The 21,548-nt window shown below is 43.5% G+C and overlaps 1 protein-coding gene across 8 annotated transcripts in view; it reads right to left on the reverse strand.

Moving 5' to 3' along the window:
• Positions 1 to 21,548, reverse strand: part of LOC128076032 (integrator complex subunit 6-like) — a 49,821-nt gene that overhangs the window by 11,715 nt on the left and 16,558 nt on the right. For 4 of the 8 annotated variants that reach the window (XR_008204223.1, XR_008204222.1, XM_052673306.1 and 1 more), the window contains exons 1-9: positions 21,001 to 21,393; positions 20,844 to 20,921; positions 7,930 to 8,079; positions 7,162 to 7,251; positions 6,671 to 6,854; positions 5,732 to 5,860; positions 3,651 to 3,814; positions 2,483 to 2,635; positions 783 to 915 (exon numbers count right to left, since the gene is read on the reverse strand). Coding sequence is in view for 6 of the 8 variants with exons in the window: in XM_052673306.1 (XP_052529266.1) it covers positions 783 to 915; positions 2,483 to 2,635; positions 3,651 to 3,814; positions 5,732 to 5,860; positions 6,671 to 6,854; positions 7,162 to 7,251; positions 7,930 to 8,079; positions 20,844 to 20,921; positions 21,001 to 21,111 (1,192 nt within the window). In the remaining 2 variants the exon portion in view is untranslated. Of the gene's footprint in view, positions 1 to 506; positions 588 to 782; positions 916 to 2,482; positions 2,636 to 3,650; positions 3,815 to 5,731; positions 5,861 to 6,670; positions 6,855 to 7,161; positions 7,252 to 7,929; positions 8,080 to 20,843; positions 20,922 to 21,000; positions 21,406 to 21,548 lie in introns of those variants that run through there. The other 4 variants (XM_052673309.1, XM_052673308.1, XM_052673305.1 and 1 more) reach the window with 4 other exon arrangements.

A 21,548-nucleotide genomic window follows, 5' to 3' on the forward strand; every position in this document is an offset into this window, starting at 1 on the left:
GTTGTTTTCCAGACCAAATGCAACAATCTTGTGTAAGATACTAAGAATCAAACCTGTGTTAACTTTCTTAGATTTCCACTGTTATTTTGTATCATTAAATACACCCACAAAAAAAAAAAAAAATAAATTTAAGTATCCTATATCTGTAACTAAAAAGCTTAGTAACAAACTTTCTGCCATTATCCTTATGCCAAAACCCCAGCAGTCACAATTGGTAATGGCAGTTACTCACACAGCACCTTTTCATATCATCTCTCTTGTAGAAAGGAAGTTCATTTGAGAGTGAAAAACATTGGTCCTCTGGGCAGGGAAGAACTGTAGGCTGTTTCACTGCTCTATTCTTTCTTACAGCTCTAAACAGCATCAGGGAATTCCCTCTTCCCAACACCCATAACACTGCATCTGATCCTCCAGAAAAAATAAAAAATGAGCTGCTACTAGAGCAACTGAAAAACCTGGATACACCATACCCTAAATGAGGGAAAAGAATGGAGGTTGAAGCTTACTCCAGGTTAAGGAAGAGGCTACGTGTCTAGGAGGTGAACAGCATCAAACATGCACTGGAAGCAGGTAGCTCTCCTCCTCTGCTGGAGAGAAAAAAAGGGAGAGGGGGTATGAAAATCCTCTCCTCCCAAATTTAATATTAAAGAGTTTGCAACATTCTCTACTCTCCAATCTCCGTTACTTTATAACGTCTCAAGCTAAGGCAGAACACCAACCACTTCTCAATTATTTGTTCTTATTCTCAAGTAGCTGCAGTCCAATGTAAGCGTGTTACCTACCTAACAGTGGGAGCAAAACAGGATAGTTGTAAGGCATCACAAAGAGGTTTACACAGGTTAAAGTAGTGCTTGCTTTTAAATACCCAAACGGATGGCCAAGCTCGCTGTATTTTCCACTGCCGCTCACAAATACCTGAAGAAAAAGAAAAGATATCACTGCATTACAGGAACACAAAGAATACAAACCATACAGCATTTAAAGAAGTCTGAATTCAACTGCAATGAGACAACCATTATCAAGAACAGCCAAGTTGAAGGTGGCACGCATCAGGACGAGCATGCACTTAAACTCTCCAGCTACAAAACGCAGACATGCAACACTTAGTGTATGCCAGCCAGTATGGAAATGCTCTTCAAGGTGTAAAATTAGAGCAGGGAGATTATTTAAAATAGGTTAGGGGACCATTATTAAAGACATATTAAAAACAACACACTTGAAATGACTCTGACTCATAGAAAAGCATGACTAACATTTACAACACTGATAAAAAGAAACCTGAAACTTTTTAGACTAAGGTAGCAAGCCCACACAAACACAAATGTTCAATATTCAACTTCCAATTATGTCATATTTCCATTTTCTTAATGTCGACTTCTTTGAAGTATACATGAACACTAATCCTGAGAAAGCAATACTTGCAAAGATATGTTTTAAAGGATGAGCACGGTACATATTGGGACATTCAAAATAATCTGCAACACAAAAATAATCTGCCTAAGAAAAATCTAATCTTGCAGTTCCAAAGGACATTTTTTTCTCAATTTCTTTTCCAGGAACTTTACTGGGAGTGGAGGTGGCCTAAGGGATGGGGTTCCTTCTACACTTTCTACAGTGAGAGCATTTCCCAAGCACAGATGGGTCTGTTGATCAGGCAGAAGAAAAAGCAGGTTTTGAAAAAGAGCAGAAAGGTTTTAGTCAAAAAAGATTTCCTGGATGACTTTGGCAAGTAAAATACCTGGGAGTGCTTTAACCCCACATTTGAAATAAGTTTGTTAAAATTAACTTCGACTTCTTCAACTAAAACCAACTTCCAAAATGTTACACTTTAAGTGAAGTTGTAACACGTTTTAGGGAAACAAAAGCAGAACAAAGACATTTCCAGTCCCACCCTTCCAGCTACGATATTACTCGTCAAGCTCCTCTTGGATCTATTCAGATAGCCCTTCCAAGAACACAGTTCAGAAGAGAATTACAAGCCTTACTGTCTAGAGAATACAGGAACAAGTCACTTATCCAAATCACAAATGATTTCAACAACAGAACTTCAGCCTTTTCAAGGTCAATCTGGTTAAAATCAACAGCTTCCATTTGACTCCCACCAGCAGTTTCAATTAGTGGAAATCATTACCTAATCAACATCTGAAACTACGATGCAAACAAGCACCAGGTTTTCCCAAAAGCAAATGAAAGCCTACAGAGAATTGCAAGATAGCCAAGAATGGAGCTTGAGGGACACATTTCTCAGCAAAATGAAAGGGACCTAGAAACAGAATCAAATGAGATTACAAAACCTGTAGAGGAAACATTCACTCTAGCTTTTCATAATTCATTAGAAAGAAGGTAACGGAAACCTTGACAAGCTTCTTCCAATCAGGTGCAGTCTGACACCAGGCCCCAAAACCTCCAGGCCTACAAAAACTAAAGTACAGTCACTTTAGGGTACTCATTATGCTTCTAGAATCAAATAAAGGGCAAATACCTGCCAGCAGGTATGGGGAGACTTTCGTTCCAAGATGTATTGCGTTAAGGGTGAAGGTTCAAGCTCGTACTTGTCAAAAGGAAGCTTGTCTATTACCATTGGCTCACAATCAACACAGGAGAACCTCACAACAGGGTGAGCTGTGCGTGGAGGCTAAAAGGAAGGGAGAAATATAACATATCTGTTATCTGGTACTTACAGTTAAAAGCAAATTAATTCTTTGGGAAAGAAAAAATTCAGAAGTATACATTTCACTATCTTTTCAGCTTGAACACTCCTGCTCCAGTTTCCTTCAAAAAGGAGACATGCTCCTACAACAGAATATTAAGCATTTCTCCAGCTTAAACACGCAGACATTGCTCCCCAACAAGAGAAAAATATGGTTAACATCCAACCATTTATCTTGATACTTAGAAGTGCCCATGCTGTTCAACCCCTATCACAGTTATGTTTGAAGAAAACTTCCAATTCCGCTTTCCAGCTTGCTGTTGTCACGGAATTACAGGTTATAAACCACTCACTTCCCAAACAATATTCTCAAGATACTCCCTGCTGAGTTTGATTTCTTTTCCCCTTGAGTCACGGGTGGTGGGGAGGAAACAGCACTGAGCCCACTGGCAAAGTGCAGACACAGATCATGCCTAACAAGAGAGCTAGTAAGGCAAGCCAAATGCATGGTCATTCTAGTGGGAAAGGGCAAAGTTAATGCTGTTTTTATCTTATTTTTTGAATGGGTAGCTTTTCTATTTCAGTTTAATTCTTTCTGGTAGAGAAAGAAGAGGTCGTACATGAAGTACTGCTAATCAGAAAATAAACAGGTCAATCTATCCTCATCAACAACAAATGCTCCCTGTTCCACCCAAAATGCATTTTACAAAGCTTCCAACTAAAAGCTGTGGTGTATAAGGTAATTTGTAGATCAATTCTACAATCTTTTCAAAGCTTTACCAAAGTATCCAACTACATATAGAAGTAAAACTTTCAAATAGAAAGTAACAGCATAGATTATCTCCATGACATTGTTCTGTGTTAAAAACAATGTTAACTACCCTTTTAAAGTGAAGTCAGATCATGTTAGCAAACAGAGAATGTAAGAAAAAAAATTGTATTCATTTTCAATCCGTTTAATTAGGTGCAGAATCCTTGTTTTCAGTTCTTATTGACTTACCAGTGTTGGTGAATTCTGATCAGGCCAAAAAGATTCTGGGATTGGCCAATGCCCAACAGGAACACCAGTTTTGGGGTTAGGCCGTACATAAATGAGTTTATGACAACTATGCCACGGTTGAGAAGCAAATGAATTGATGGGCCTGGATGAATCAACAAGTCCATCTAAAATTTAAACAAAGCAAAATAACAACAAAAAAAGAAAATAAAAAGCTACATGGCATGCATTTGTCTCCCAGCAAAATTTCTGTATTAGTAACCAATAAGGTGCTTCATCACAACTCTTTCAAAGACACAGATCTTTACATCAGTGGTTGAAAAAAGCTACATTAAGTGTAAAACAGCATAATCTGAGAAAAAATTGGTAACATTCGTCCATCTATCCTTCCACACCAGTGGCATAACAATTAGATAATTAGTGCAGCAGGGCACTTTCATATTATGAAAAATGCTATTTGTCTAAGATCAGTACTTGGACACACATCTGATAAGCAGTAGCAAGTCTTTCATTTTAGTTCTGCTGCACCTGTAAAGACAGACAGTTTGCATTTACAGTCTTTCTACATGGGATGCAAAGCTCACTGACTGATGTCGCCACTCATGGAAACTGAAAGTGGAGAAAAGTTTCATGGAAAAGTCAAATGCATCTGGCAGGAGCAGCTTTTGTCACATTCTTAATGAGAAAGCAGTCAGAGAACACTTCATCTCCACCACTTCCTGGAAAAAGCAGTGTTATCTGCCAGCCTGCTGTAGCATACTAGCACAGAGTTCCCTCCACCCTGACTGCAAAGAGCTTTGTAGCAGCACAGCATCTCAGAAGTTTCTCAGACTGCTCTCCAATTGATACAGCACAAAAGAGATCACCTTCCTAACGAATCTTAGCATTATTTGAGTTTACTAAACTGACCTGCTTTCGACTGCTGGCCAACCACAGCGTGCCTTTCAGTCTGCCAGCACTTTTTGCTCCTCTGCGCTATATACACAGTGACCCTACAGCTTTGGTGAACACCACATTTCTCTCTAGTTGAGGACTTCCTCAATTTATGTAAAGGCAGAAGTTCTCATAAGCATCTTCATGCATATGCATTCACAGTACATCACCACTTAAAATGTGACAAAAGGAAAAAAACCAATTTCACCAGCTGTTTTGCCACAGGAGAGCATTCGAGCCAACAGAGACCCAAGAATCTGCTGAGGTGCTGTCCTGCATGGCCCTACAGGAAAGCCTTGAGCATACTTCCAATCAAATGATATTTATTAAGCAAAAGGAGAAAAAAAAATGTATAAAGCAAGAAAAAAGTGATTAAAAACAAGTAATGAAAACAAAGTTAAAAACAGGCTATGCTGGGATGCCCTGGGGATCCTAAAAGCTATCGTGCTTCTGACATTCCAGCAACACCCTTATTTTCTAAGTACAGCTCTCTCCTTTCCAGCCATGAATTCTGCAAAGCTGAAACCCTGTTCCATGTTAAGGATGCATTTTCCTATTTGGTTGTGCACTTCACTTGCAGCTGGCAGATCAATTCCTTGTTCTTAGCACAGAGTTTTTCACTTGCAGCAAGGAACATTCAAGAGTTTGTGATCAGTTAACAGTATGACTCAAATACTCCTGAATTTATTTCATTTATACACAAATTTTGACAGCACTAATTCAATATTTAGCACTTTCATTAAATACTCACTTCCCTCTGTTGCTTCCTTCAGCCTCCAAAAAAAGAGGTGAAGAAAGTGACAGGAGAGCTGGCAAGCAGGAAGGTTATCCATTCACATCCATAGAAACATACAGCACTTGTTCAACCCACCAAGGACCAAACTAATACTGGGAACAATATAGCAAAGACAAGACTAAACAAACACAACTCAAAAGTTATAGAAAGTGCACCCACTGTGATCTGGAATATTTAAAGAGAAACCAGAGCACTGAAACTTTACAGTTTAATCACTTTTTTTTAGATTATATTAGGCCTCTGAGAAATCCTGTACACAGCGGTGAAAAGTTAGCAGGAAACTGAAGACACTTCAGGACATTTGCATGCACACAGAACACTTTTTAAAAAACAGTAGAAAAAACAGTTACTGTACCTTCTCCAATAGGAGCTGGGTCTGGTCCTGACTTTTCAAAGTTAATAACAACTCCACTTTGGACTTTTTGAACTAGAGATTCTAAACACTGGTTCAACATTCTTTGTGTCCGAACACAGTAAGAACGACCTACAAGAGAACATTAAGATCACTCAAAGCTTTCCTATTCTCCCTGTGTAAATGAAGGAAGATATTTTGTTAAATGAAGTCACACTGCCAAGGCTTTCAGCTTTATCAAACATAACAGCAGCAAGCTTAGTAGAAACTGATGCAAAATGCTTTACAAGTGCAATAAAACCAAAGGAAAAAAAAACAGCTCAGCTTTTAATTCTCCATAAGAAAAGCCATTAAGGCTAAATCAGGCTGGAATAAGAGCAAGTTTACAAGGGCCTCAACAAATTCTGATTTCACAAAGTCTGTACAATTTGTCTACTGAAATCTAACCAACACCAACACAAACCCAAACCTCCCCTCCCATGCAACATTTTGTCAAGAACCAATTTAACAAAAATTCTGAAAGACCTTGAAGAACAAAGTCCAAAACTAATTATTTTAAGGTTCAGTATTAGTTTATCAGCCGTTCAGCAGAATTATCATCCCATTAAGTAACGTCTCTTCCTCACAACTCAACATTTATGCTTGTAAATAACAACCTCATGAGTGAGCAGAGCCAACCCCTGGAAGGACAATCTAAGAAATTTTCAATCCTTCCTACACTGGTGCACTGAGAAAACACTCCCACATCCAGTACATCTGAAACAGGAACGTGACAAAGAAAGTTCTCCCATGCTGCAGGAAACTAAGCTCAAAGAGAACCACAAAGACTCGGGCAGATACTGAGTAATTCTGAGTGAGAGAAAAGCTAACGCAAAAATGAATCAAATACATGTTTTAAGGCAAATGCCAAATGTAAATCAGAGCAAAGTAATATCCAGGTACCTCCTGTAACTTCGCACATCTGTGTGATAGCAGATTCATCAGTAGGCACACTCCCAAGCTGCTCTGGTTCAACAGATGCAGCTCCTGGCAAACGCAGCACTAGAGCAAACAGTCTTTGATCCCAACGAAATGGTTCTTTGGTTAGTTCACTTCCAGGCAAAGGAGAATTCAAAGGAAGATGAAGCTGGTAAAGAAAGATTTAAGAAAGTTTTCAATATTTGATAAGCCATCTGAAAACGTAACACCTATTCCTCTGTAAAGCACCCCATTTCTCTTCTATCCTCTAGTTTATCTGAAGTTACAGTCTGGAAATCCACATGGGCTATGAAATTGAGGGCTGAGCAATGACAGCATATCCAGCTTCCTTGCTATGTAGAACAAGCTGATGAAACAGAAGCACTTTTTGCAGGAATAAAAGTATAAGAAATATTCACCTCAACACAGCACCAACTTGTAAGATCATAACTTGAAAGAATTTAATGTCAGTTTACCTCCTCCTGAACTCCAGCTGTATTCGTCAGTTTGTTTCCATCTGTGATGGTAATCAAAATAGATGGCTCAAGAAAAAATGGATTCCTTCCCTAGAAACAAAAGCACAGGACATTCAGTTGTAGACTAATATTTTTGTCATCGTGAAATAAGCAATAAGATGAACGATCCATCAAACCAGAAGTTCTCTTCCAGCAGGCACGGAGCCATGCAGAGCTACTTACAAACTGCATGTGCACAGACACTCACTAAACACATTTTTAGAATTACTCGTCCTTTTCTTCCAGTAATAACTTCAAACTTTTCTACTCCACAGAAGCATGATATAAATTCATAATAACTCAGTGAAGTCATCATTGCATGATGACAGCGGGGCAAAAACTGAGTATTTTTAACTGAATCTTCCAAATGCGAGAAAGGAGAAAGACAGAATGGTAACTACTGATAAAATAAAACTGAAAATAAAATTTGCTGCCATCCAGTGTACATGTTCTAAAGCAGCAACTGCCCACTACAGATTGAGTTATTTGTACTACTACTTTGAAGTTCCAGAAGAAAAAAAAATATTATCATGGTATCTCATGGTATGATCAGAACATGCAGTAAGAAAGAAAATCAAATCTGTCAAGTTTTAACATATAATTATCCAACAGAATATTGAAAAATAGGGAAAAAAACCCCACAAAGATATACTTAAACCATCAAAACCCCTCCCTACCATAATTTAGAAGCACACAGAGAAAAAGGAAGACTAGAGACAGATTAGTTACCTGTCCATAGTTGTCTATTCCAGACACTAATCTATTGAGATTTAACAAGTCAAAAGATGATCTGAGTGCCTGACCAAGGGTTGTCAGTCCTGACGCCTGCAGATTTTTCAGTTCATTCATAAACGTTGCATGATTTTCTTTCCATCCAGCCTGTGAGATAAAACAACAAAGAAAAGTTTTTTAAGTCTTGGTTTTGCAACAAGCTTGAATCAACTGCGAGTTGTCATTAATCCCCCTTCCTAACAAAAACAAAAAGAAAAAAAAGCAAAAAAAAGACTGCATTCCTCATTAATCAACATGATGCATCACTTACATGCTACATTCACCTAACCCACGGCTGCAGAACCTGATGTAAAACATATGGAAATATACAATGTGATACTGCCAGCTTCTTTTCTTTCTTCCTCCAAGAAATCAAGAGTACAAGAAAAGACTCCTACAAGGACTGCTGCTGCCCCGCTGCTGCTGCTCCCAGGTTATCTCCTCCCTGGTGCACCAGGCTCAGCAGGAACCACTGCTCTCTACTCCACGTTGTGCAAGAGCCTAAAAGGACAGGATTTTCCTGTTTTTTTTGAACAGTTACATCCCATTGCTAATTTCTAGAACATGCTATGGATTGGGTAGATGGCAAAAAGACAACAAGCTAGGAGTCATAAACCAATTTAAGAACAGAATAAAAAGGGAGGAGATGAGAAGATCGCTGTCTCAGCTGAATTCTCAGGCCTGTGCTAGATCTTCTTCCCTTCAGAACAACAAAGTAACATAAGCAAAACTAATAAATTAACAAAAATGCACAACTAACAAACTGCAGGAACTCAAGCATCAGGAAAACTCCCAGAGATGCCACGGTCTGGGTCTGCTCACCTGCAGCTCTCCCTGCCCAAAGGGCTCTCATGGCAAGGATGTGAAGGTGAATGCTTTGAGTAGCTCAGCTCAAAGAGCACAGAGGATTCCAAACTTCCAGAGCTGTTCTGTATGAGGCATCCTCAGAGCCACCTCCTAAAAATGCTGCAGCACAGCACCGCATGCTGCATCTACACGCATCACACCAGAAATGTTATGTGAGCCATCAGAACACACGTTACACCCTAACCAGCCATTCCAATGCTTCAAATCACTTGCTCTGTTGTTCAGAACGAGCTCTCTACCAACAGGGAGTGCTTCTCCACCCAAAAGCTGGGAGGAAACTGCTGGAAGTGAGCAACCACAAAAAACTGTGAGTGAATCCCTCAATGATCCTGTCTGGTAACAGCAGCTACACAATGAGTTGTGCCTCATGGGAAAAGCCAGGTTCAAGGGCAGCAAATCCAACATTTCCTAATTTCACACCTAGTTTTAAATAAAGATTAGTTAACATGCTACATTCTCCAATTTAACCTCAAAATAAGGATATGCTTCGTTTTGGTTTTGTTGTGATCTGTTTAATTAGAAAGACCAAATTTAATGACAAGAAGGTCTTCCATTCAATGGATTTGCAAGAAATAGTCTGCTCAATGTATATAATTAAACACAGACTCTGAGGACAGAAGCTCGAGGCCAAGAAGCTGTATTTTCTCCTCTCCATTTATGCAGCAGAATCATTCTCACGGCAAAATGAAGAGTCAAGTTTATAACATGGAGCACACGCATTACGAGTTCAACAAAGCACTTTAAAGTGATTAAATAATAATCCTCCCTAAACTCAAAATACGCCCAGTAATGCCACTTTGAGGGAAAAAGAAAAGCACTGTGTTATGGAGCACTATTGCTGAAATGGTAAGGACCAATTAAAAACAAAGAGAAACAACAGCCGTCAGACATCCAAATGTTAAGAGGACCAAACACAAACAAATCTACAAGAACTACATGTCCTCTACAGGTCAGTAAGCTTTAAGTCAGAACTAAACATCAGTTATTTTAGCTGTACACGAAGCAATTCTAAACAAACTCCCACTACCTTCAATATTCCATCCCTACTTAATAAATGTTGGGCATAAAATTCATAGCAGTCTGAGCAGTCATCACCTTGACACTACACTTCTATGCTGTCCTTTGGTGGTTTACACAAGGTCATTTTAGCCTTCCTGTGCACACCAAACAACTTTTCAAAGACAGCTGGATAAAAAAAAAGAAAAAAAGGAAACGCAGCAGCAGTACTGTAAGCAAAAATCTGCTTGCTTGTGCCAACTGTCGAGGTAGGAGACCAAATGACTGCATTTTCAAGTGCAAATTCTGGACTCCATCCTATGCAGCCCTGAGGTCCGGAGTGCTGTCACTGTTAGCTGCACTGTGCCACCCTCTGTAAGCAAATCAAAAAAAGCAGCATACCTGACAAGCAGCTATAGCTCTGTGGTGGCTCAGTTTGGAGACAAATTTACACCCTGCTCTGTTTCACCATACGGCTTAGGGAACATCCCAGCAGCTTTGCAAAGCAGCTGAGGTCAAAAAGCTCCTCCTGTCAGCAGGCAGCCCTACACTGCCTACAATTCAGGCAAATGTCAAGGCCAAAAACCTAGCAAGAATAAGCTTTTATTTACCTCAACCAAAACCAAGACGAGCTGAACAGCAAAAGCAATAGAACTGGGCAGCAAAAGGAAATTTGATTCAGGATCAGTAATTTAAAGAGACCCTCAAGACAAAGGGGAAGCAAGAGAAAAACATTTCGATTGCAAGAGGCTGGAAATGACATCCTATAAATGCTTTAGTAAAAAGCAAGCAGAACAAAAAAGCCACTACATTTATCACACAAGAAAGCAATATCAAAACACAGGTCACACATGACAAAGTTCTGAACATGCAACATGTGTGTACTGCAACCCAGCCATGCTGCCTTAATCTGATTTTAGATACCACAACATCTTTAATGCAAGCACTCACATTTCACACACAGCACGGGGGGTGGCAGTGACATCAAATAAGGTACTGCTGAGAACTAAAGGCAACTCTGTATGGAATTGCAAAGTATCACAAGAACAAAGTGGAAAGCAGATGTATATTTTGCCTCCCAAAGCTTAAGTTCTGTTTACTGATAACTTTGTGCGCTCACCACTCAAATTTGTCCACGTATGTGTAAGAATCAGGTAGATATTTCTGCCCTAGGGAAAAGAACTAACTCTTTTCGACTCCCTACGATGTCAGAGGTTGCTTCTCACTTGTCACCTCTTCAAACACAGCCCCACATGGCTCCACATCCTCTGCAGAAAGGAACACCCTCCCAGGTAATCTTGTCTATCCCACCCCAGCTTCAGTAACTCAGGGACAGGAACTGTAGTGAAAACAGTCTTCGTTTTCAAAGCATGAATACTGAGAATTGGACACCCCAGTTTCACTATGACAGATCTTGCTGATGGGGGCAGGAGGGGGAATACCATCCATCCGCCTCCTTTCTGCAGAGCTACAGAACGCCCACACTGCTCCCACTGGCTTTTATCTGATGTTCAGACATCTACCTGCACAGCAGATGAGAGGTACTAATTATGCTAGGAAACACTCTGTACCACTTCAACGTTTAACATCTCTAAAATAAACCAACACCACCCAACGTACATCACCCACCAACTTCATTTGCACCAGTTGTTTGCCCTGCACCAATGAGGTAGCAGAAGGGCTGGCTCCAACACACACTCACAGACATAAAACTCTTCTCCACATACTTAGGACTCTCATCTTTGAGGCAACAGAGCTCACAGGTTCTGCCTGTTCCTTATTTGCAGGTTAACTCTTCTCTGGTTCCCAGTACCTGCATGCAGCACAGCATCCTGTCACTGTACAGCATCACACAGCCTTCAGTAAAGAAACCTGTAAAACCAACATTCTTTTTTGTTCTTGGCACAGAACAGCATCACCCCATCTCTTAGGCATGAGATCAGAATACCTCCAGCACCGAGTGATCACAGCACACAGGACTGAAACCAACTGGGCAGGGGGTGTCATTGAGTGCAAGGAACCAGTGTGCATTCGAGCTGCCCTGGTCTTGGACACTGCTGTAGACCAGCAGATTGTGCCGGGCTGCTGTGGGAAGAGAATCCAGGGTTGATGGGACCAAGCCAGCTGTGCGCATCTGCTACTGCTGTGTTATACTCCCCAGCACACAATAAATAACTTGTTTTACTAGTTTCCATTCCCCATTCTTCCAGTCTCCCCTTGCCTTAGGTAAGGGTTTAAAACACACAAACAGCTGCTACCCAAGTCCTCTGAAGCAAACTAGGACTGCAGGATAATGACAAAAGGACACGTACATATTGGTTAGCGAGCCATGGGAGCTCAGCTTTAGGTTTTCATAGGAAGCAGAAAATGGAGCAGAGTTTCAGGGTGAAGATCGGACATGAGCCTATTACAGATATAAGATGCTATGTGCTGCTGTTGGACCATTTTAGAAATATCATTAAAAATAAATCTGAAAAACACTGGGAAGAGCAGAACAACTGAAAAATGGCTGTTCTGAACAAAACTTCACACTGATTCCTAGTGCTCACTGCTCTTCCAGACCATCAAACTTGCTTTCAGCACCAGCCACCCCGGCTCTGTCCTCCTGGCCTCTTCCTGCTGCCAGCACTGTTGGAAAATTCACAAGGAAAAAAGACAATAGCTAAGAGGTTACAGAGCGTGCGCTATCATCACAAGGGATTCTTCATGACACATTGCTGGGACTGGAAGAATTGCTCACGATCCTCTAGCTTTACAGCACAGAGCTGAAATGACACAGCATGATCCACATTCATGCTGAAAATACTCACATTCTTCCCAATCCTTCCAAAAGCACATCGCCAAACCAGTGCGGCTCACCAAAACGTTACATGTCTTGCAAGCTTGCTCTGAATCTCAACAAACAAAGCAATCAATGCAGAAGTCATCTCATCAATGCATTTCCCCCACTCACACCAGAAATTGCTGCTCAGGGCGCTGCCAGCCCAGCCCAGCCCAGCAAGCCCACAGCCCCAGCATGCGCCGCCAGGGTGCCTGGCATAACTCTTCCCAGAAAACAAGGCTGAAGCAACAACTGTCTTCAACTTTAAAAAGCAAGATGGCAGAGTTCTGCAGAGTTGACTCAGTAGTCCATAATAATCTTTAACATTCCCTATGCTGCTTTCCTGCAGAGTCCTTATAGGAGCCCACGAAAAGAAACACGGTGACCAGGTAAAACATGAGACTGGCCCTTTGGTTAAAAAAATAATAATCATAGACTGGCCTGCGTTGAAAAGGACCACAATGCTCATCTAGCTTCGACCCCCTGATACGTGCAGGGTCACCAACCAGCAGAACAGGCTGCCCAGAGCCACATCCAGCCTGGCCTTGAATGCCTCCAGGGATGAAGCATCCACAACCATGTTTTTCCTTGGCACTTTACTAAAACCTTTACCCTAGAAAAACACGCTGCTTACACTTACAATGGATTACTGTACAATTGTTTTCTAAAATTATTCTTCAATTAACAAGAAAAATGCAAAGATTACTTTTAATTACTCACATTACATTTTGCTGTTGTTGTTGGTAAAGGCACAAGAATCGCATATTAAGCAGTACACTGCAAGAACATGGTTTATGAAGGAAGAAAAGCTTCCAAGGCTAAATCAGGAGTGAATTTCTTTAACAGTCTGCATTTACAATTCACAAAAACAACAAACTCCTCCCCTGTTTGGTTGTTTTGTTTTGCTTTTCCTTTGTCTTGTTTGTTTTGTAGTTTATGCCATTAAACAAAGCCAGGCCTACGAGCATTCAAAATACAGGAAGAGGAGAACCACTGAAGGATGGAGGCATCCAGAATCTTCTCAGAGGGCCCTGAGGGCACCGCCGTCCCCTCCGAAAGCACCCATCTTCCAGAAGGCCACAAGCTGCCTTCCAACTCACACAGTACAGAAATAGCTTTTTCCCCCCATTTGACTGCAACTATCTGGAGTATGAAAACGCCACGGGAGATAGCATTAAGATCTGTCTTACCCATAATAGGCTCAGAACATCACTCCTGCACCACTGCAGCAAGTCACTGCTTCCTCCTGGCAAGCCTGCCCAAAGAACCACGCAAGGACGAACACTTGCCCCAGTGTCAGCAGCCTTAATTACCTTTTTCCATTGCTTCACTGTGTGACAATCAGCATTTAGCACTATTAGCTTTTCATGAAGGTTAAAAATAAATACTCATTTTCGAGATATCACAGAACTCTGTTCTGCCTATTCTTAGCTCCACCACCAAGCCAGGCTGCGAGGCCCAGCCCTTCATACAGAAACACAACCAGAAAATGAAAAGGCACACATGCAGAAGCAGAAAGCAGCACCAACAAGGAGCAGGCAACCAATGAAGATTACACAGGACAGAATCAGTATATCATGACCTTCCTACTTGCAGAAGATCTCAAGTAGGAGAGAGACTGGGAGATCCAATTTAACTGTTTGATTACACATTTTAAGCTTCTATTTTTAAAATAAAAGCAACTGAGGATGAGTTAAGCTTCTTAGTGCAAACATATCTACTTTTGTCTAGTTTATCCTGTAGTCTTAAGGGCTTACATCTTTGAACGTGTCCAAGATCAAATAAAGAACCAAATAAAAAGATGAAAAAATAAATTACTACTCTGGCTATGAACAACAGCTACTGGTTTCCATTCCAATCCTTTGACATCTCACCAACAGCATGGAGCAGAATCCCACTTCGGATGACAAGTCTTATTTTACAAACTCCTGTTAAAACAGAACGGCTCAAAACGTTTCCATTCAGAATTAACACAGCAACACAGATTCTCCTTTCTCATAAGGATTGGTAGCTTGTTTTGGTACATAACTAAGTTCCAAAACTAAGTAGCAGCCAAGCAGAGCTTTGCCTATCACATCCATCCAGAAAAGATTTCTTCTACTTAAATTCACTGTCTTCCAAAGCACGATCATCTCACATTACCTTCGTTTTTTTAACAAGGGACCTTCATTTCAGTGTCTAGCAAACTCTTTCTTTCTTTTAGAAGAACCACTCTGAATATTACTGCTTTTAAGAAAGGAAAAGGTACATTGCTAGGCAGAAAGCTCCTTAGTTCAGTCCTTCTCCTTGTCATACGGGTTCCTGTATGAGCACGTTGCCTGCAAGTCACAAATAGAAGGCAGATAGCAAGGAGCAGTCACTCCATATAGGGAGAAGGAAAACCAGCATGTTTATGCATGTTTAATAGCACATCTGAGCTTCACTCTACTCAATATGACGCTTCTCAAGAAAGGGAATGTGTTTTTTAAAAGTTGCTCTCTGCTGGAACCCACTTGGTACCTCTGTAAGCTAAGGGGAGCTACAACACCTCACTGTGTGAGGCCAACTTACCAGTTGTGTTCAATCAAATTATTTTAATTTTTGTAGGCAGACATGCACAGCAGTTCTTAAAATGCAGAGCTACTGCTTTTATCACCTTCAGCTTTGCTTGTTCAATTTGGTTAATTAAAAGCAAAAACTGGGCCTCTGTGCATGCAGTGCACACTTCCTTCGCTGAAAGATTTAAGTGATAAGGCAGTGAGACAGAAAAGTGAGGTAGGAACTGTTGGTGGGGGATTCTCAAACAGTATTAAGTGGATTTTGTTTCGTCCTCAAAACAACCAGACAACTGGGATTTGCCCAAGTGCTCCTTAAATAACTGACTTTTGTTTGCTCCTCTTCTTAAATTAATTGTGCTTAAAACAGAGCAAGGGCGATCGTTGGTTTGAAGCTGCCAGTCATTCTCTCTGAAAGCCAGACCTGTAAGAACAGGCAAATTCCATGGCAAAAACCAAACCAAGCACATCAGAAGCTGCATAGCAAGGCTGGCTCTGCTCAGTATGTCACAGGCAGTGGAATATGCTAGCACTGAGACAGATTAAACCTTGCTATGAATGACTCAAAACACACAGGAGGAATTGCTAGTAAGTAAAATAATGGTTATCTCTCTCTAGTAAATAAGCACAGAACACAGACTCCTGAAGCAGTTGTCAATAGCACACCATGTAGCCTACCTGTATGTCATTCAATTCCAATCTAGATCCTGCAATGTTTTTTTCTCCTCCCAAAACTCTTGGCTAGCAGTTCACTAAGCATACAGCATACATGGAGAGAAAGATAGGCCTCTCCCACCCACCTCAGCCTTCCTTCCCTCTCTTGCACCTATCTGACAAGCAGCTTCCCTGTGTTCCTCCAGCTGCTAATCTGCTTTGCACCAAAGCACTCTGCCTGTTGGTAAGCCTCCAGCTGCACTCCCAGTTGTTCACATTTCCTTTTCCAGACAAGTCAGATCACTCAGTACTTGCAGTTGCAAAAAGTCACACTTTCTGTATAGAAAACCGATCAGCTCTTCCGAGTCACAGGGGACCACTGATCAACAACAGCCTGACCTAAAACTATTAAGAAGAGGCATGTCTAACAGGAGGTTTTCAAAGAGCAGCCATACGCTGTCAGGAATGTTGAGCCAGGTCTCAGACAAGCACAGAACGCAGTCCTGGGCCCAGATTCTGGGAGCCTATTTATAGCACAGTCCCAACTGACTCCTGAATTCTCACACAGTGCAAACACATATAATTTCAGACGCAGCAGAGTAAATGCAACTTAAGTTCTCCCAGCCCCCTGACTTGTTACCCAATCGCTCAGAAGGTCGTATTACAAAGTCACGCAATAACCTAACACAAAAGCTGTAATTCTATGACTCTGTCATAAATAATATTCCTCAAGCACTGAGGAAAGGCCGTATCAATACCAGGAGCCCAAGATAGCAGTCACTAGGGAACAGGGCACTGCAGTTGAGAAGACCATAAGACCAGCATAAGACCAGCACTGTTTGTTTCTGGGACTGGAGCAGCATTCGCAACTGCGTGAGCAGACCACAAACAGCAGGATGGGAGTTTTAACAAAATCAGCACTGGGAAAACAAAGAGCTAAATCTTGTTTCCCTTTTCAAAACTCTTTAGGTAGAGATTTAAGATCTACATGACCCATTTACAGAGAAATTTTGGGATATCTTGCTTTAAAACTCCTTCCCTCTTTTCTGCATGGCTGGAAAACAGCGAAAGTTTGGTGGAACAAGGGCAGGTGAGAGGACTTTTCCCATCTCTTCCCACACTGCTAATATCATTAAATCAGGAAAAGCCAAAGAAACCGCCCTAATATCTTGTCCATTTAAATCATTATGTGTGCTTTAGAGAGAAAAAAAAAAAAACAAAAAAACTTGTGGAAATGAAGTTTTAATGAAAAGCAACAGAGCAAAACAAAGCAGAAAAAGTCACAGAAGTCCATTATTGACACATCTGCAGTCTCTGAACTGCAGACTGTGGGATTTTAGGAAATCAGAATTGTAAGTATTATACTTGGGCTGTTTTTCCTCCCTCCCCTACCTGGTATTCCATTATCAACCATTTTTTGCTCAGGAGGTGAGGTTGGCACATCCTGAACGAGCACTAGTGTCAGGTTAAAGCATAGATAGGAAGGAACAAGCTTCTACTTCCAACAAGCCATTAATACAAGTTTCAAAACAAGGCTGTGCTATATTCAAAGAATCATATAACACATTTATCTTAGTCAGAAGGCCAAGGATGTCAAACACCGTCCCAGACAGCAACACTGTTTTTAAATCCACTTTTCTCACCCGATAAAACTAGAAACAGAAGCGTGTACATTCCTTCAATACCTAAAATAAAGCACCAGTGTTTTGGTCGTAACGGACACCTGCCACGTGCTACTGGATATGAAGAAGTTATACTGTAGATACCATTTGCTCCCCAAGTGTGCTCAACACTCAACATGAGAACAGACAACCCGAGTGCAGTGCCACAAACACACCACTAGACTGAGGCAGACACATGGTGACAGTATCCTACTTACAAATTTCCATCTAGAAAGTCTCTTACCTATAGCATAAACACAAGGCTGCAATTCTTACTTCAAGTAACATACCCTTTCCCTTCTAGAGTGACCCACTGATCAACAGAAGTTACAGACAGCCATCCTGATGACTCGCATAGGACCAGATCTTTGGATACGCACAGGTTTACACATTGCATATGCACAGCATGCTTTTATAATATTACAAAGTTGCCTTTAATTGCAGGGAATTTTGATAGTGCAGTAGCACTTGCAAATGACCGCAGCATAAATCACTGCCTACACGCGATCACAGAATCAACCACAGATCACAGCATGGTGGAATGTGATGGTTCAGAACGCACCTTAAAGGTGGCCCAGTTGCAAGCCCCACACGAGCTGGCTGCCCCCCACCAGGTCGAGATGCCTGGGGCCCCATCCAGCCCAGCCTTGAGCACTTCCAGGGGCTACGCAGCAAGCGAGAGCAAAGCAGCTCCAAAGGCATTTGCCGAGTGAAAGGTGCTTAAGAGATTCCCTTCCCCTCCACCTCACTGCCCCTGCCTTCCTGGGACACCTGTCCCTTCAGACACGTGCCACCCCAAAGCTTCGCAGGGCCACTCCACTCACTGAGCAATCTCATGTCAGAGAACTGACTGGAGGGCTCACAGCAGCCCTGTGGCTCCTCTCACAACCGCTCCCGCTGTCACATCTCAAAGCACTTCAGACCTTCCACGCTGAGGATAGTTCCAGACACATCACCTCACTGCACAAATTTTAGCACACCATTTGTGCTGTAGCAGAAGCCTTCCGTTTAGGCAAAATGCCACCACGTGCACGATGCTCTCTCCTGATGTGCTTTCCCACCAAAAATGAACCAGCACTGCTGTTTTAATATATTCAAAGGCTGCAGGTAAACAAGTTCTGAGCTATACAAAACCAGTTCATCTCATTTAACCCACAGGATTATTTCCTTCGGTTGTTTTACTGCTAAACTTAAGAACTATCTGTGAGATTATGATGCACACTAATCAAATTACATAAAGAAAAAAAGAGGATAAAGCGGTCACTGAACAGAACCAGCCGCCACTGCACGTACTTGGAAAGCAGACCTGCAAAATACATTCACTTGCCAACTCTGTTTTTCCTTCTTCTAAATCAACAGAGCTAATGAAACGCCATCTACAGCAGCTTTAGGAAAGAAACTAAGCTTTACTTCTTTTAGAAGTGCTTTTTAGGATGCCCCAACATACAGAACCTGGGCCAGACTGAAGTTTTTCTCAAATAACTTGTTAGAACTACAGAGGGGCACCACAAATACAGGTAAAGGACCTGAGAAAGTGCCTTCAGCTGGGAGCAGCACGGTGGTGTTGCTGTAAAGATCTCTCTGCTGAATGAGAGACAGAACGGCAGCCAAACCATAGCAATTTCTGGGGTGCTGTGATGTGGTGATGTAACGAAAGGAGAAAGCAATCTATTAACTATGGTAAGCATTGATTTATTGGATTGGCAGCCCATTCAGAGAATGATGCTTTAAGGTTAGGGTCCAATCTGAAAGACAGCATACTAAAAGGAAACAATCTAAAAAAGTCAGGCATTTGCATAAGAACTGAAAGGTGTCTTTTTTTTTCCCCTCAGCTATTTACTGTATTGCAAATATTATCTTACTGGACAACAGGTATCACACAGTCCTGTTTGTTTCAGTCATTATTACTAGAACTGAGCACACAGACGTTCATTAGTGCATTATTTTAAGCAAAAGGATTTTCTCCATCAGATCTGACCATTGCATGTGATAACAACCTGCCACATTATCACACAGCTCTCCAACCAGAAGGGTCACTTTTAATAAATAACCATCTGTGGAAAGGTATCTCCCCCAATCTTAAGATCTTCCTTTAAAGCACTTGACACAAAACTAGGACAGAACCTTTACTCAGGAAATTCAGCTCCCTGGGTCTGTATGACACTTGGTGTTTGTGCCCACTCGATGTTTGCATCCATTCACAAACGGATCAGGAAAAAGACGTGTGTGCCTTATGTCTTTTAAAGAGATTAAAAAGATACAAAGCCACTTTTCAGGCCAGGCCAAGGTGTGGTGGCAAATCTGAAGTTTTTGCAGCAGAAAACTAATGGTTCCCAGTCACAGAAATATGATTACTTCTGTTCCCTCTTCTAAAAAAAGGGCAAGATGTAAAAGTAATGTAGGGCAAAGATGTAAAAATAACATAATAAATGAACCACAATAAAAGCTTTCCGTTTCCTGGCGAAGTTAGCAGTGTAAATACACCGCTGATGGAAGGAATTGTGAGATAAGTTCCTTCATTAAAGGACAAGGGCACAATCATCAAATACTGCTTTTTTTCCACAACTTTTCCTTGGGAAGTTCCAGCTGGGGAAGCAGGCAGGAGCCCACTGCGAGTTTGCACAGGGCTTTCTCCGGCCTTTGCGGCAATTCCTGCGTGCCTGCCGCTCTGTTTGTGGTAACCACGGCCCTGACGGGGGGTTGGCGTAGGAGAATTCTAACCCCGCCACAGCACAGACGTTCTCCGCAGCACGCTTTGAGCGCTCGAGATGCGAGTTTGACGCTTTCATCCGCGACGCCGAGGCCGCGCCACCGAACGGTCTCACCGCCGCTTTCCCTCCGGCCGCGACCTCGTGGCGCAGCCGGCAGCGCAGCGCAGCCCGCCGCGCGGCAGGCCCGGCACGCGGCCCCTTTCGCTCCATCCCCGCGGCCGCAGCCAGACGGGAGGAGGCAGCACCGCCGTGCGCGGCCCCGCGCTGACCGAGGCCGCTGCCGGGGCCGCCCTCGTGCCGCGCTCGGGGCTGCGCGGCGGCGCCGTGCGGCGCGGCCCCGCGGGAGCCACCGCCTTACGGAGGGCGGGCGGGCGGGCAACGGCCAGAGAGGCGGAGCGCGGCGGGGCGGTGAATCGCGCCGCGTACGTCTCCTCCCCCCCCCTCCTCCATCTCAGCAGCGCCCTCAGCCTCTCTCCTCCATACAAAAGCAAAATGTCCGCCATCTTCACCGGCCGCTGCCGCCGCCGCCGGGTCGGCCGGGGCCGCGCCGCGCCGCCTCCGCGCGACGGGCGGCTCCGCGGCGGGGCCGGGACGGCGGCGCAGGGCGGCGGGGAGGGGGCTCGGTTACCTTGATGCAGTAGGGCGGCTCGTCGAAGGTAACCAGCATGTACCTGTCGCCGCGGCTGGCCGGGTCCCGGGCCCGCAGCTGCGGAGAGAGCGGAGAGAAACGGCGTGAGCGGGCGGACGGGGCGGACGAGGGCGGCGGCGCCCGGCCCCGCACTCACCTTCATGAAGATCTCCACGGCGCCCTTGGCAATGTCCAGGTAGCTGGTGCCTAGATACGCCCGCTGGTTCATGGAGGCGGACGTGTCTATGAGGAAGAGGAGGATCGGCATGGTCCAGGCAGAGCGCCGGCCCGCCGGGCACCCTGCGGGGAGGAGGGAGCGGGCAGCGGCTCACCGCCCCCGGTCGCCGCCTGTCCGCCCGCCCCGGCTCCGCTCGCTCCGGCTGCGGCGCGTTACTGAGCTGCTGTGTTCGCCGAGACTCAACTTCTCTTCCCTGAGGTTCCACCAGCACCATGTGACCAGCGCGCACGCCATTGGCTGCGAATTATACCCATATTTGCATATTCATGAGGAGGGAGGCGGGTTGAGGAGGGAGGTGCCAGAGGAACCCTGCGCGCGCGCACACCTGTCAGCCCGCCCCGCCCCTCTGCGGGGTTCCCCGCCCTTCGCCCCAGGGGCTGCCCCGCCCGGCCTGGCCCGGCGGCGGGGGGAACCTCCGGGCAGCGACTGGGCGCCTCGCGGCCCGCTCTCGGCTCCGGCCCGCGGCA

Source organism: Tympanuchus pallidicinctus, unplaced genomic scaffold (assembly GCF_026119805.1).
Source record: "Tympanuchus pallidicinctus isolate F22 unplaced genomic scaffold, pur_lepc_1.0 scaffold13, whole genome shotgun sequence".
NCBI classification, from domain to species: domain Eukaryota; kingdom Metazoa; phylum Chordata; class Aves; order Galliformes; family Phasianidae; genus Tympanuchus; species Tympanuchus pallidicinctus.